The following is a 14,988-nucleotide window of genomic DNA, read 5'->3' as shown; positions in this document are numbered from 1 at the left end:
ACATATCCGTGGTAGCTTGATGCTCATTGCTGATAGTCAATAAAAGTGCGTCATGACATGCTGAACACGATATGCGAGTGCTTGAGGTAACCACGATACTGACAAGTTGAGGTTTATGTCATCGCAAGCATAATCATGATTTTTTTCTGGCTATGAACAGTGCTGCCAAATGTCACTGTTTCAGCCATCAATACTCATGAGTGAAACGAAGCTCAAATCAGCTCACGTACACAAGTGAGATGATCAGGGACGATACTCAGTTGGTGAATCAATCACATGCTTGGTGACATTTTGATTAGCACCCAACTCTTGGTCACTCACTTGGTCACGACATTTTTTGTCAATGATAATCACGATATTCTTGGAATATATTTGATTTTGTTTCAGCCGGAATTTGTCATGACTATGTCAGTGACATTTAGCAGAATTGATCACGGTACAAAAAAAAGTCATGACTTAGTGACTGACCAAGCGATGGTCGCAAACATGTCATGAGCATGTATTGGTCACACCAACCGTTCTGATTATCACCTCTGATTATCACAACGCTGATATGGATTTTGTTTCAGTCAGATTTTTGTATGAATTGACAGTGACATTTAGCAGCACCGGTTTCTTCCGTTTTTTCCGTTTTTCGTTTTTGTGAGTTTTTTGTGTGACATACCGAGCCGGTTGGGCAGGTAGGCGCCGGCAGCGGCGGCGGAAGGCCTATTCGGACCGACGACGGGACTACGGGGGCTGTGCAGCGGTTCCAGCGGTCCCTTCACTTCCCGCTGCACCACCAGGCGCACGAAGCGTTGATGATCGGTCAGCAGCTGCACCGCGTAATCGTGATGGGCGTTCGTGATGTCGACTCCGTTAATCTAAAAAAACAAAAAAACAAGCAATGTATTAACGAGTGACATACGGCGCCTGCTAAGTCCGCCACTTTCGCACTTACCGCCAGCACCCGATCGCCCACCATTATCTTGCCGTCCTTGTGCGCCACCCCGTTCTCGGTCAGCCGGGAGATGTAGATGCCCTCGGAGCCGTCCTTGAACGGTGCGTGGCCCTTGCCGCCGGCAATGCTGAAACCTAGCCCCTGGCCGATCTGGTCCCGGATCAGCGTCGTGTGCAGGATGATCTTTTGCGTGATTTCGTTCCCGTTCGGCATGTCCAGGGCGCCACCACCAACACCACCACCAGCACCACCGTTCGGCAAACCGACCGTGTTGGGGGAGAGGGCGCCCATGTACGGTGGTACGCCCGCACCGTCCACGGTCGGCAGCCCCAGCGGTGCGCCCACCAGGGGCGGCGGCTTCAGCGCGTCCTGGTCGGACACGCTGATCTGCGCGACCGAGCCCGTATCGTCGAACACCGGATGGCCGATCAGGCGCGTCACCTCGCGGGCAATGTACAGTATCAGCACGGAGCCGCACGCCTTCAACACCTCGACCGCATCGTAATGGTCCGCGTCCTCCACGGAGATACCGTTCACCTTCAGCACCTGCGGAAGAGAGGAAAATCGGGATCAAGCTGGGTTCTTCGCTTTGCGCGTACCGGTGGTCTCTACACCTCTACAACCGTACCTTATCGCCGACCTTCAAGCCGGCCAGGTCCGCCGGGCCCCGCTCGGTGACGCGTGAGATAAAGATGCCCTCGTCGTCGCCCTTGAACGGGGTGGAACCGCGCCCACCGGCAATGCTCAGCCCGAGCCCGGCGGACGTACGCTCGATGTGTATCTCCAGCCGTTCCTCCTTCAGCGCGGTGTACGTGTCGAGCGTGTCTAAAACGGCAGCAGAAAAAAGAGCAAACCAGCTGATTAAACAGTTCCCAACCGAACGCTTTCCTATGCCAAGAGCAGTGCTGAGCTGTGTGAAAGAGGCCAGTGGGTGATCGGCTGGGTTGTCGGCTGTTGTTCCCGACCGCCTCACCGGAGCCGATGTTTGGAAGAAATTGTTTTGCTACAATGTTACACTGTGGACCGGGGCAATGAAATTGTAACTACAACAAGGCAGCAGCTCGATGCCGGACGGCCAGCGGGATGTCAACCTTGAGCTGTAGTTGCGGCGGGGCGTCCGTGCCGAATCGTCTGTTTATTATTCCGATGCACCGGCCGTCTCTCGCACGCCACCGCTGACCCCCGCGCTCGTGCTTTCTTTGCGACACTCTGTTTGGTAAATTGTTACCACCCCAGATTTCCCACCCCAGAATTGTTAGTTTGTCTTTGCTTTTGGAGAGAGGGGAGAGGGATTTAGTGCTGATGTTTTGCTTCCCAGTGTTGCTTGCAATACCGTGGAAACGTTGCTAAATGGTAAATGGTTACTTTTACCTTATTATTTTACTGTAAGCTGTACGGTGTGTTAGTTTAAGAGAGGGTGGGAACAAATTGATTAGTATGTTGTAAGCGACCCCAACGGGAAAGGAACGTACACGGTACAGGGTACGTACTATTTGTGGGTTTGTTTTTGTGGCCGGTCGATACGCTAACAAGGGTGGTCCGTTCAAAATTTGATCGATTGAAACATTGCTGTGCGCTAAGAAACGCTCCTCAAGCTTTAATTGACCTAAACGTTACATTATTAGCAGCTGCTGAACGTTCAAGTATGATTCCAGTTAGATTCCTGAAGTTCGACAAATCGATCCAATTAGTGCAAATTTTTTCCAAAATAAGGCATCAACCTGCCGAAAACATATATGAACGCGTTTTTTCTTCCTTCGAACGGTCACTTCGAGCAACTGTGCTGCTCGTAATGCGCCAATCGACCCTATTTTTAGATAGTTTTCCAAGCTGTGTTTTAAGAAGGGCTCAATTCTTCCGAATCGGCCCCACGTGGCTTTCGCTTCATTATTTGTGAATTTAACAGACTGCTAATCGAGTGTATTTTGGGGGCAGGAGTAGTTCTAGGGAGGAAATGCGTTTTATTTTCGACTTGAATCGTGCATCCAGCATACATAAGCTGAAAATACGATCGAATGTTGGACTTTTAAAAGCGGAACTGCTGACAATCTCAACTATCAATGAATTTGGAGTGCCATATGTACCGAAGCTTCAGTACCGAGCAGAATGTATCTGGCTGAGTGCTCAACTAAACGTAGAAAAAGGCCCATTTTCGTTTGAATAAAAGAAAGAGCTAAAACAGTTATGCTTTCCACATGTTGACAACTGGATTTGTCGTGCAAACAGAAAAGCAACCAAGCTAGTGGACATTGTTCGCTAACTGAGATGACAATTTCAACTGTCGGACGATACGTGGGATTTTGTGCACTTGGGTGCACTGTTTTCATGCACGTTTGTTTCAAGGTAACAGTTGGATATCGGAATGATGGTTTGTTCCCGGATGTTTTACGTTAACTGGGATCCGTTCCAGTGACCAGCGCACAACCAGTTAAACAGCACCCAATTAGCGAACACCTACCCAGTGCCCGGAGGTAGCGAAGATCGTAAAAACTCCGCACAAGAAGCACGTGGGAAGCATGTTAATGCCGACGGCATTGGTTGTTTGCAGATTCATTTCAATATAGAATTAGAAGCCAATAGTATCAAGCATTTCTTATATTTTGCTTTGAATAATCAATTAAAACTAAATTCCTCCCAAAACTCAACCCTGAAGAGCTGGACGCCTGGTCCGTTGAAGTCTGTAGCAGGGTAGAGGAGACCTTTACCAAGCTTTGCCCACACACAGACACAGACACAGACACAGACACAGACACAGACACAGACACACACACACAGACACACACACACACACACACACACACACACACACACACACACACACACACACACACACACACACACACACACACACACACAGCATGATTCATTTTAGCATCGATTCCAAAATAAGACTCAACACAAAACACATACAGACGACACTCGCGCTCGGCACTTGCTCGCGCCATGGAGCTGCGAGTGTGCTGGGCTGGTTTCGTCACCTTATCGTGCTGTGACGGGGCCGCGCTTGACACAGTGTTATCTTCGCTTACCGTCGTAGACTTTCCGCTTCCCAAACATCGGCGACGATGACGACGACAGGGCGAAAGTGCCACCGCCGCCACCGCCGCCCTTACCCGCCGGCCCCGTCCGCCCATCCTTGACGGCGGTGATGATGCGGATGCGCCGCTTGTCGTCCTTCCGGCCGCCCTTCTTCTTCCCGCTCGACAGGATGCTGGCGGGCGGGAGCGACCCGCTGGTGCCGCTCGACCGGAACGAGGACGCACCGGACGACCGGCGGGACAGTGGCCGGCCCGGTCCCTTCCGGCCCGGGCCGCCCTTCCCACCGTCCTTCACTTTAAACTTGACCGAAAACATCCTTCCCTCCGGGGTTTATTATGACCAAAACACACACACACACAGATACACTTGCTTCACACTGTTTTCTTCTTCTTCTTCTTGGGGATTCTTCTTTTTGGGGGGCAAACTATTGCGCGATTTCGGGGCTGAAACGACGCGTGGTGTGCTTTATTTGAGCGTGCAGACAACACTAGCGGCCCCAAGTGGGGCAGGGTTACTCGCTACCGTGTCGTACAGGCCAGCCACTAGCTGGGCCACCTTCAATTAGGGCGAGCCGGCGGGACCAATTTGTAATTACGGCCCTTACGCTGCTGCCTGGAACAACAACGCTGCCAAGAGAGATCGAACCCGCATCGACAGGGCGTGACTCATCGCACACGGATGAGGGGATGGTTGGTGGTGGTGGGGTCAGGGGGTTGATGATAGCACCCCTCTACCAAGCGTCACTTAAAGCACCACAGAGACGTCGTCGTCGCCGTCGAAGGTTGATTGTTGACGGTGCGTCTGCGGCAGCACGCACCACGCCCTTATACAAGCCGATGCTATTGTTTCTTTTCTTCTTTGCTGTGTTGTGCCAAACGGCAGCTCCAAAAATCTTCACACACTGTGTCCCTCGGTAAAGCGAAAGAGGATATCTCCTCCGTCCGTACACACGACCACAGGGCAGCAACGTTCCCGGTGATTTGTCAACCTGTCGCGCGGCGAGCGCATCCGCGGATTCCTTCTGCACCCGATGAGCTGGGCCCGCGAGTTCCCCCCCTAACGCTGATAACGCGCTGGTACGGTGCGAAGAATGTGATAAAAAAACAACATACACACACACACACACACAAGCGCGCACGTTATCTTTCGCTCCCCGCGGGAACTCGATCCCGCGTGGCGAGCGAAATACGGCGAACTTTCCTTCCGAATCGGCAGAGGGCGGCCGAGGGACGGGCTTACCGTGTGTGCGCGCCAGGCATGGCAAATCGCCCAATCGGGATGCCAACTGTGTTGGGTAAGTTGATACTCATGGGGTGGGGGGGGGGGGGGGGGGGCTTATTAAAAGTGTTGGCGGCTAGTGGTGCCGATGATACCCACTTCCATCAGCTGACCATATGGGTCAAATTCAAATTAATTCGCCGCACGTATGGCATCCATGCGCAGTGCGCGTCTACGTGGTACAATTGCTATGACCGCGTGCACTTGCGTAAAGTATGTAGCCTACTGCAAGCGTAAACGAAAAAAAAAAACCCAGCTAAATACAGAGTCTAAAGGAACTGACGAAACAGAGCGGCATCGGACTAATTTGTGTTGACCAATTGTTGCTTCGTGTACTATTTGCGAACACACCATTTGATCGATAATCTCCAACCGAAGCATCGAATATCTTTATAGTGTCAAATGTGATGAGTTTTTGCCGACTTTATACGTCAAAACTAAAAACGATTGGAGATAATTAATTGGCCGAGCGTACCAGACCCACTTAAACGGTTCAAATTTTTTTGTAATGGATAATTTCTGCTTAGGCATACACGTGACGGAAAAAATAGTTACGTCTAAGCCAATTTAAGAGGTTTCCAACATAAAAATAAGTGAAGTAATTCTATTAATACGGACCATTTTGGTGAACTTGTGAAGAGGGTATTTCAAACAAATGTCCCAAGAAGAAGAACCAAACGTATGCACATACATCATTTCTTAGAATGCGTTGATCTAGCAGACAAATTGTTGTCCGACATTGAATGTCAGCCACGGTAGAAATGGATTTAGCATCAAATAACATGCGCAAAATACGCGTGAAATTGGAGCCTACGTGCGGAAATACATTAAGCAGTTAGTAAAATGCTGCTTCAAAATGAGTTCCCAACAATGATCCTTTGGAAGTTTTAAGCCAGAAAGCTGACATTTTATCATGTCAGCTGTTTGCATTGTATAGCAGTTTTCGAGCAGCTACTACACTTTGTATAATATACAGGTGGACGTATCCCAAGGTGTATATATCTAGAAGGTTGATATATATCGCTTCTGCTGGGCGACATTGTGGGAGACATACAAATTTCCAAAGTGTATGCAGACCAGTTAGTCACATAGCCTATTTTTTATGGCCCAATTTGAATGACACTCTGATCTCTTTAATGCATCTTGGGATAAATGAAAACACGACCTTGGTTTGCCATTTTTTCCAGGAAATACTCGAATATAATTCTAGCTTTGCGGCTGAAATAATCTAGGCTGAAAATCGCAGACTTGGTTTGTGTGCAGTTTTTTTTGTGGAATGTTGACATGATTTCAGCCGCCAACTGTCCAACTCCAACTCCATATAAAAAAGGCGTCTAGTATCGTGAAAGGCCCCAATATTCAGCATTCATCGGCGTTTGATTGCATTGTTTTCAATGCTGAAATAATCTAGGCTGGAAATCGGAGCCTATGGTTTCGCGTGTGGATTTGTGGTGTAGTGTTGACACGATTTCAGCCGTCGACTGTCAAACTACATCTAGAAAGACTGGCTAGTATTGTGAAGCAGTCCCCCAATAATTGGAAATGGGTGTGTGTGTGTGTGTGTGTGTGTGTGTGTGTGTGTGTGTGTGTGTGTGTGTGTGTGTGTGTGTCTATTGATTTAATGTATGAGTCTTAAATTTCATTCCAGGTGGCTACAGGGTTGTCTCACCGTTTCTATGCCAACAACATAAATGTCAGAATACACTTGTGTTTGCATAGGTTTCGATTTTAGTTTTTCGGTTCATTGGGAAGAAATTAATTTCTTCGAAAAGCTGCAGATAAGTTGGCTACCTCTGCCCCGTTATCGGACAGCGCAGCGCTGATAACGGTGCCAGTGTGTAGAGCACAGGTAGGCAAACACCCACCCTGGGACCCACACCAGTCACCACACGCATGCAGTGATATACGAGAAATGAACACTCCACATACACACATACACACACACACACATGACACACAGAAATGAAACCCGCTAAAAACCTTGACACAAAATGGCTCTCGCACTCGGGGCAGCAACCAAACAACAAGGCAGGTTGTTGTTGTGTCATCGCCCCTACAAGAACGGTAGCGGGGTAGTACCGCACCCCAAAAAGGGTGCTTCCACACACACGCACACTCTTTAGCGATTGTTTGTTTTCCACCAAAACCCACACACACACACACACACACACAAACACACAAACGAGCATGGCAGAATACGCACTGACTGCACGTACGCGTTGATACAGACGCGTTGATTATGGGCCCGGAGCGGGGAAACAGTACGGTAGTGTGGTGGAGAGAAGGGTTCAGTATGTTTAATTTCATGTTTATCGAAAGTACCGGGGCCCTGGGTGTGCTCTGGGTGCCTTATCTAAATGGTGGTTGGGTTTCGTCGCTTGGTGTGTTACTCTCTTTTTTTTGTTGTTGTTGTTCGACGAGCAAAACTAACGTCATTGAAAAGCACATCGATATGGACACGGGCTGTTAACACAGCTCCGTGACCGACTGCGTGGTGGTGGCTGCATATTGTTGTACATGTAGCTCGCTAAATGGCGAATGTCGTCTTCGCCTGCCGCAGTGTCCCGACTGTCAGGAGCGAGACGGCGATCACACGCCACACGGTCTCTCCCACATCCGACTGTCCGGCTCAGGGCTATACATCGAAGGGGGCCCTTTTCGGTGCCCCTTCAGATGCTAATTACCGGGAGCTCTTCGGAGCTCGCCGGCCGAAGTACTCGTCGTCAAGGTAGGACGTAAAAAAAAAACATGGTGTGAACCCGCCGCTCGTCCGCAACCCTGGCTGAGCAAACAATCATGCCATTTGCTAGTCGGTCGGTTTTGGCCCATCAGCAGCAACCTTAGCACCTGATCTGTTTACTCTGCGCGCCGCCTCGTCAAACATCGGCCCCCGACAATACGCCCTTGCCCACTTCCGGGCCGCACCACAAGGGGAAAACGCGTCCACAAACACATACCACACACATGCTTGAGCGAGTCAGGGCTGCTTATCTTATCGCCGCCCGAGCAATGTGCCGATGACGACGATCGGAATGTGGTCAACGATGTGCGGCCACCCTCGTGCAGCGAAGACATGTGCCGGAGAAGGCCAAGTGGACTCGGAAGCAGTCCAGATGCCAGCCGAGATGCGGCTAAGATGATGTAATGCGCATTGGAAAATGATGTAACAACCCCGGGGGGGGAAGCGGGAAAAGGTCACCGCTGCGCAGTGACATCATGGTGCCCACTGGCCACAGCCTCAGTTGCTCTGGGAGGAGTAGTAGCAGTAGTAGTGGGTAGTAGTTTTGCCACTACTTTGAGCGCCACCTACCTTCGGCGATGCTGGCAGTAGCGGACGGTGGCACCGGCGGCTCCATCGCGGGATGCTCGTCCAGCTTCGGCGGGGTCATCTCCTTCAGCTTCAGCGAGTTAAACATCAGGTTCGTGTTCTTATCGGTGATGGTGTGATGCACCCGCTTGTTCTTCAAGTGGTGGGGCGTATCTCTAGAAGGAGGGGGAGGGATAAAGAGAAACAATCAGTAACTGTTTTGCGTCGCAAAACCAAATGAAAAAAAAAAAAAACGACAGTGTACCTGCGATGCAGCTTCGATATCGGCTTCTTGCCACCGTGCTCATCGCCGTCCTCGCCGTACTGCTGCCGTTCCGGGTCGTCGTCCTCGTCCTCGTTCACCTCGAACCCTACCCGCTTCTCGTACCCGTCCTCGTCGTCCTGTGCCCCTTCGACGCCGCCGCCTGCCTCCGCCGATCCAGCTGCTGCCTCGCCCTGCTCCTCGTCGTGCGGTATCGCATGGCCCTGGATGTCCTCCATCGTCGCCGTCCCGTAGCCGGACCGGTTCAGCAGCGACGGCCGGGAGGCGCTCTCCTCCGACAGCGTGTCCAGATTGCCGGACAGGTCGTCCGACTTGCGCTCCTTCGCGAACAGCTTGTGGGCCTTCATCTTCAGCTCCTTCGGGTGGGGCGTGTTCTGGCGCACGAACGGCGTGTCCCGGTCCGCGCCAAAGTCCTCGGTAAACTTGACCGAGTGCGTGCGGGACGCCTCCCGCTCCTCCCAGTTCTCCGAGTCGGTGTCCTCGCGCTGGCTCGGGTTGGACGGGACGTAGCGCTGCTGGGGCAGCAGGAAGCAGGTCAGCACCTGCTCGTTCGTCGTCTCGTCCACGTCCGGCTGGAACGTTGGCACCGGTTGCGACTGGTTCTCCGACAGCCAGACCGCCTTCAGCTGCAGGTTGACGAGCGAGTACGGCAGATGCTGCAGCAGATTGCCCGACACGTCCAGCACGTGCAGCTCGCCACAGTTGCCCAGCTCGGCCGGCAGCCGCGTCAGCTTGTTCTCGCGCAGGCTCAGCACGCCGAGCTGGCGACAGTTGCCGAGCTCGCTCGGCACCGCGACCAGCGAGTTCCGGTCGACGTTCAGATTGTTCAGCACCAGCATGTTGCCGACGGTGGCCGGCAGCTCGCTCAGGAAGTTCTCCGTCAGGATGAGCTCCTGCATGTGCACGCAGCACCCGATGCTGTCGTTCAGCGTGTGCAGCCGGTTCTGGTCGAGCTTCAGGATCGACAGGTTGGTCAGCTTCGAGATGCCGTTCGGCAGCGTCTCGAGCAGGTTCTGGGACAGGTGCAGATCGGTGAGACACTCCAGGCCGCCGATCTCCTCCGGCAGCTCCTCCAGCCGGTTCTCCGACACGTCCAGGCAGACGAGCTTCTTCAGCAGCCCGATCTCGGGCGGCAACCGCAGCAGCTGGTTGTGGTCGAGCCAGAGCTCCTGCAGCGACGGCAGGTAGCCGACGTGCGACGGCAGCTCGTCGATCTCGTTGTCGCCCAGGTCGAGGCGCTCCAGCTTCGTCAGCTGGCTAATTGACTCCGGTAGGTTCTTCAGCAGGTTCTCCCGCAGCTCGAGCGACACCAGCTTGGACAGACTGTTGAGTGGAGGGGGGGAAGGAACAGTTCGGACGAAGGAAAACAATATTTGTGAATGTGTTGGAAGAGAGTTGAGACTCTTTTTTGGAGCCAATGTGTATGCCAACGAATATCTCAAAATTATACCCAAAGCCGGCTTCAAAAATACAATGTACGGCCTCTGCATCTCAAGCGCTCCTGTATAGAGTGACACCACTCGATCAAAGCTTATTGAACCTTTTTTTTGTGTTTTGTAGAACAAAAACAACGATATAGCAACACAAAAGATCTCATCGTGGAGAACATATTTCAACCCCAAAATTGCATACATTCTCTCCCGGTCTTCCCAGGTCGTTGGATGAGACCCACCCCAACTACACACCGTCGTTGCTACTACACCCTTTGTACTTTCATTGTTCCGCCGATTCCCCATCCGCTCCCTCCAGCTCTACCCGCCCTCAAAAGCGTTTTGGGATGGAGAGATGATGTTCAAAGCACAAAGAATTCGCCCATCAAACGGCGGAAGAGGGGGAAGGCGTTCTGGTTCGCTGAGTTTAGACGTTCCGGGCAGTATCAAACACGAGGAAGGGTAGGGCGGCGTTGGGGGAGCGGTGCTGGGAGCGTATAAACACTGGAAAAAGCAAGGGACGGACCTTACGGGCGCGTTTGATGTGAAGCAAACCATTGCGCTAGGGTTCCGTTATTTCATCTAACCGCCCCTCCCTCCTCTTCCCCATCCTACCCACATTTCCGTGGGGTACTTCCGTTACACTAACACTTATGGTGCTGTGCAGCGCACGGTAGAGAGAGAGAGAGCGAGAGAGCCGAAACAGAAAAAAAGCGAGCTGTTTGGCGGTGGTTTATAGAATGCTTTACCTCCCACCCCATCCTCCTTTTTTTCCGGTTCTTTACTCTCAGTTCAACGCACTACTTACCAGCCAAAGTCCTGCGGTAGCGAGATGAGCGACATGTCGTTCAGGCCGAGCACGGTCAAATTCCGCAGCTGGGTGAAGCCGGCCGGCAGCCGCGAGATGGGATTCGAGCTGAAATCGGCTATCTGCAGGCTGCGCAGATGCTTGATGTCCTCCGGTATGTCGCCGATTTCTGCAAACGAGTGTACGGGTGTTGTAAATGCGGTATTTGTTTTGAGCGCTAAACACACCACGTGGCCTGGGACCACGCTTCAAGTGCAACACGTGGACGTGGGATGTTGGATAGGATTGGATATGAGCACTCACCATTTCGGGACACGTCCAGCTCGACCAGATTGACGAAGTTCTGGATGTCGGATGGAATTTTGATAATGTCATTGTCGCTCAGCCCGAGCTTCCGCAGCCGGTAGAGGCGAAAAAAGCCCTGGAAAAGTACGGAAAAATGAGAAAAGTACGGTCAGTGATTGGGAAATGACAGCAGCGTGTGGCTGTGTGTTATGGTACAATGAAATAATTTAATTATGCCCCAGCCAGCCAACCAAAGTTGACGGGGATAAATGGGAAGTAATTGGACAGCTTGCCCAGGTTTTTCGGGGCGTCGTCGTCCTCCTCCAATTCCCGCGGTGCATCTCTCTCACCCCGGAAAACCCGAAATTTGCGTTCAAAATGGAATCACAGTCACACACAGAGGGACTTCTCCACCCCCGGTGGTGATGCTCGGTTTTCAGCACGTCCACCAGTCCACACAAATTGGATTAAAATGGGCAGCGCGCTCGGTAACGCATTAACTCGTCCGGCCGACAACACTTTCCGGCTCTCCAATTCCACGCCACTCTTCCTGCTCTTTTTGCCATATAAAAATAAAACCAAAAATCATCATCCCTTCCCTCTGTGGCGGAAGGATTGATTCCCAGATATGTAGACATGCTGCACGGAGCACTGCAATAAACACGCAACTATAGATTGCAAAAAAAATACGCCACATCGCGCCTGCAGCCAGCTGTGCAAATATAAAAAGAGTCTGGGTGCGTCTAAAATTAAATTAACATGAATTGATTCCCGCTGTCCGGGGAAGTTGCCGGGTGTGTGCCACCGGGATTCCGGAACGTGCTTGGCCGCTCTGCCTGACTGACGCACACTTTATAATAACATTCGGGCAAGCAGTGATTTGAGCCGGTCGCAACTGCTGGAACAACAACAACTGGGAGCTTGGAGAGCAAGAGATCTTCATGTTTTTTTTTTTTGGCCCCAGCTTTACAGGCCTCTGGTTCTGGAGCGCAGCAGAAACACAATGTGTGGGGTAATGCGTGCGCGTACCCCGAATGGGTCGTCATATTTCTTGAAGGAATTTAAAGTATTATAAACAACCGACGCACCCCACCGGCCGCGTATAGTGTAAACAAGCCTGGAGAGCGGGCATTGGTTTACCATTCTTCTTGTTGCCGGGTGCTGTAAGTGCGTACAGCAGGTCCCCCGGATAGGCATTGTCCTTGATAGAGGGAGAGAACGAGGGAGTTCGTTGTAGACTTCGTTTAGGCGTTATTTCCCGAGCAGCAAACACCAGCGGTTCTTGGTTGGTTGATAAGATACTGAACAAGTGTTTCGGAGCAGGCATAGTTAACGTTCAGTCGCTTCAATTCATGCTTCAACTTCTATCAATCCATAACATCTCCAAATCGTATATAGGGATTCTATTCCGAAGCCTTCAGATCTGATCATTACATCACTACGTAGATGTTACGTCAATATCCTGGTTATTATTCCAATTCAACTAAAATTTCCAACAACTTTCAATTTTCAACCACACATTAGATCTTGCAGACGACGAGCTCTATTGTGAGCATACTAAGACGATAGTGAGATACATTATATCTTCTAGACGACGAGCTTTATTGCGAGCAAGCCAAGAAGAGAGGGAGCTACATTAGATCTTCCTTTATGTATCTGCTCTAGATAGCAGGAATCTTCAAAAGCCTTCAAGGCAAAATTGTATTGAAGTTATCTTTAGGTAATGAGTGAGAACAATTCTTGGTTTGATAACAAAGCATTTAGTTGGAAATAACATGGAGTCTAGTTCATCTTTATGACGCAACTCGAATTGTATCTCTAGCTCATCATGTGTGGACGTTCATCGTTCGAGAGTGCAAGTTCTCGGAACAGATAACGATGATTCTCGCATATGCAAGTCTTTTCATGTGCCATTTGAATAAGGGAAGCTAAACAACAAAAAAAAAAAGATTCTTATATTGTCATCCTGTATCATTAAGGGCCGCTGAATGTCTTCTATGGGAGATATGTATCAAGATGTTAGATGTTTAATTCTGTCACCTTTGCGTAGTTCTAGCTCCAATTAATTGGAGACATTTCAACGATTGTTTGTTTATGTTTTTTTAGTTAATTTCAGAAGTTGGACAGACAACAGACGAAGTACGAATAATTCAGATGTGAGATTCTGTAGTTTACGTTTCGATGTGAGTTGAAAAAAAAACGACAAAAACTAGTCTTTTAAGTTCCTCGAGAATCGAGATTCATCGTTCCTTGTTGTTCAACCTCAAATTGTTACCCTCGCCGCAGCAATAACCAAGAAAACCATAAACAATCGCGACCTGCGCAACACGATTGTTAGTTCGCCAGTTCGAGAATATCCTAACCATTTCCTGCACTACTCTCGCATCCTGTCGCACAAGGACAAGGAGGATCCTGCCCGTTGCCTCGCCGCTATCGCTTTTCCGCGTGCACGGTACCACCGAGAACGGGACAATCGCAACCAATTTTTAATTGCATTTCGCTTCTCCCAACAAACCATTTCCTGATCTGGGTCGCGCGATGTATCAGAACGCTCCCGTGTCACCCCCAGTCGTTGCAGCTTTTTCCGGCAAACCCGAGGGGGTGGGCACCCCAGGGAGGGGGCAGAAACAAGGGGTGGCGCACACGAACGTAATTAAATGTCGGGAAACAAAACACCACCGACCGCGCGTTGAATTGGAAAACTCACGTTTGTGTGTGCTTGGGGAAATACTTCCATAATCGATCGAACACTCGTACTGCGATAACAAAAAAGAGGAAGTCGAAGGTAGAACAAAAAGCGCCAACTAATGCTAAGTGCAGGCTCCCGCGGGGAGGGGACAATACAACACAACACCCCCTCCCAGGGGAGGTAGGTGCAAATTCATCAGCAAACAACACGCTAACCGACGGGCGCGTTCGCTTCTCGTTGCTCGATTGAGCGCTGCGCGTCCGCAATTAACCGCAAACAGCATTCCTTCGGTCTGTGGCCGGATGTCGTGGCGATGCGATTTCCCGCCATTCCCCCCTCGCACGCACCCTACCGCCTGGAACCACACTGACAGCCTCCGAGGTTTTCCGTTTAGTGGCAGGCACACCGAGCGACCAACAGGCATTAGAAAAGGTACACACAAGAGGCGAGGAGATACACAGGCATGCATACACCACACACCACAAATAAAATGGAGCATTTAAATGCATGTGCACGTGTGCAATGTTTGAGGCAAAGAGTGATTCCCTCCCCTCCCCCTCTCAGCCCCTCTTTGGTCCACCGCAAGAAGTGTGCTTCGCGTCACCAGCAGCAGTAAGAGATGGGAAAACCGAACGAGAACTGCTCCGTTCGTTCAGTTCTTTCGAGCGTTAGGACGAACTGCGTTGAACGATCGATAAACTGCGGCAAACACAGCCGCTATTTGCGACTTGCCTACCGGTTGGATGACCACGCGAACTACATTCCACGGTCAGTTCTTCATAACGAACGAACTGTGACGTTCAGGATCAGATAGGAGGTCAATTTTGAGGAGAATTGGGATGCAACCCACCCACTCTCTGTGACTCTCTTTAGACAGCTCACTCGTGCTCTGTGTCTCAATTCAGTTTTTTTTTCTGATCCAGCTCAGT

The 14,988-nt window shown here is 50.8% G+C and overlaps 1 protein-coding gene across 34 annotated transcripts in view; it reads right to left on the bottom strand.

Annotated features, from left to right (window-relative positions):
- Positions 1–14,988, bottom strand: part of LOC1272222 (protein lap4) — a 53,118-nt gene that overhangs the window by 25,603 nt on the left and 12,527 nt on the right. For 32 of the 34 annotated variants that reach the window (XM_061649049.1, XM_061649000.1, XM_061649059.1 and 29 more), the window contains exons 3-9: positions 11,389–11,506; positions 11,086–11,254; positions 8,830–10,170; positions 8,568–8,740; positions 1,569–1,765; positions 941–1,486; positions 665–863 (exon numbers count right to left, since the gene is read on the bottom strand). In XM_061649049.1, the coding sequence (XP_061505033.1) occupies positions 665–863; positions 941–1,486; positions 1,569–1,765; positions 8,568–8,740; positions 8,830–10,170; positions 11,086–11,254; positions 11,389–11,506 (2,743 nt within the window). Of the gene's footprint in view, positions 1–664; positions 864–940; positions 1,487–1,568; positions 1,766–3,969; positions 8,272–8,567; positions 8,741–8,829; positions 10,171–11,085; positions 11,255–11,388; positions 11,507–14,988 lie in introns of those variants that run through there. The other 2 variants (XM_061649145.1, XM_061649134.1) reach the window with 2 other exon arrangements.

This window comes from Anopheles gambiae, chromosome X, assembly GCF_943734735.2.
Source record: "Anopheles gambiae chromosome X, idAnoGambNW_F1_1, whole genome shotgun sequence".
In the NCBI taxonomy this organism is placed as follows: domain Eukaryota; kingdom Metazoa; phylum Arthropoda; class Insecta; order Diptera; family Culicidae; genus Anopheles; species Anopheles gambiae.
The sequence above is the reverse complement of the archived record's forward strand: the minus strand, read 5'-3'. Positions and strand labels throughout refer to the sequence as shown.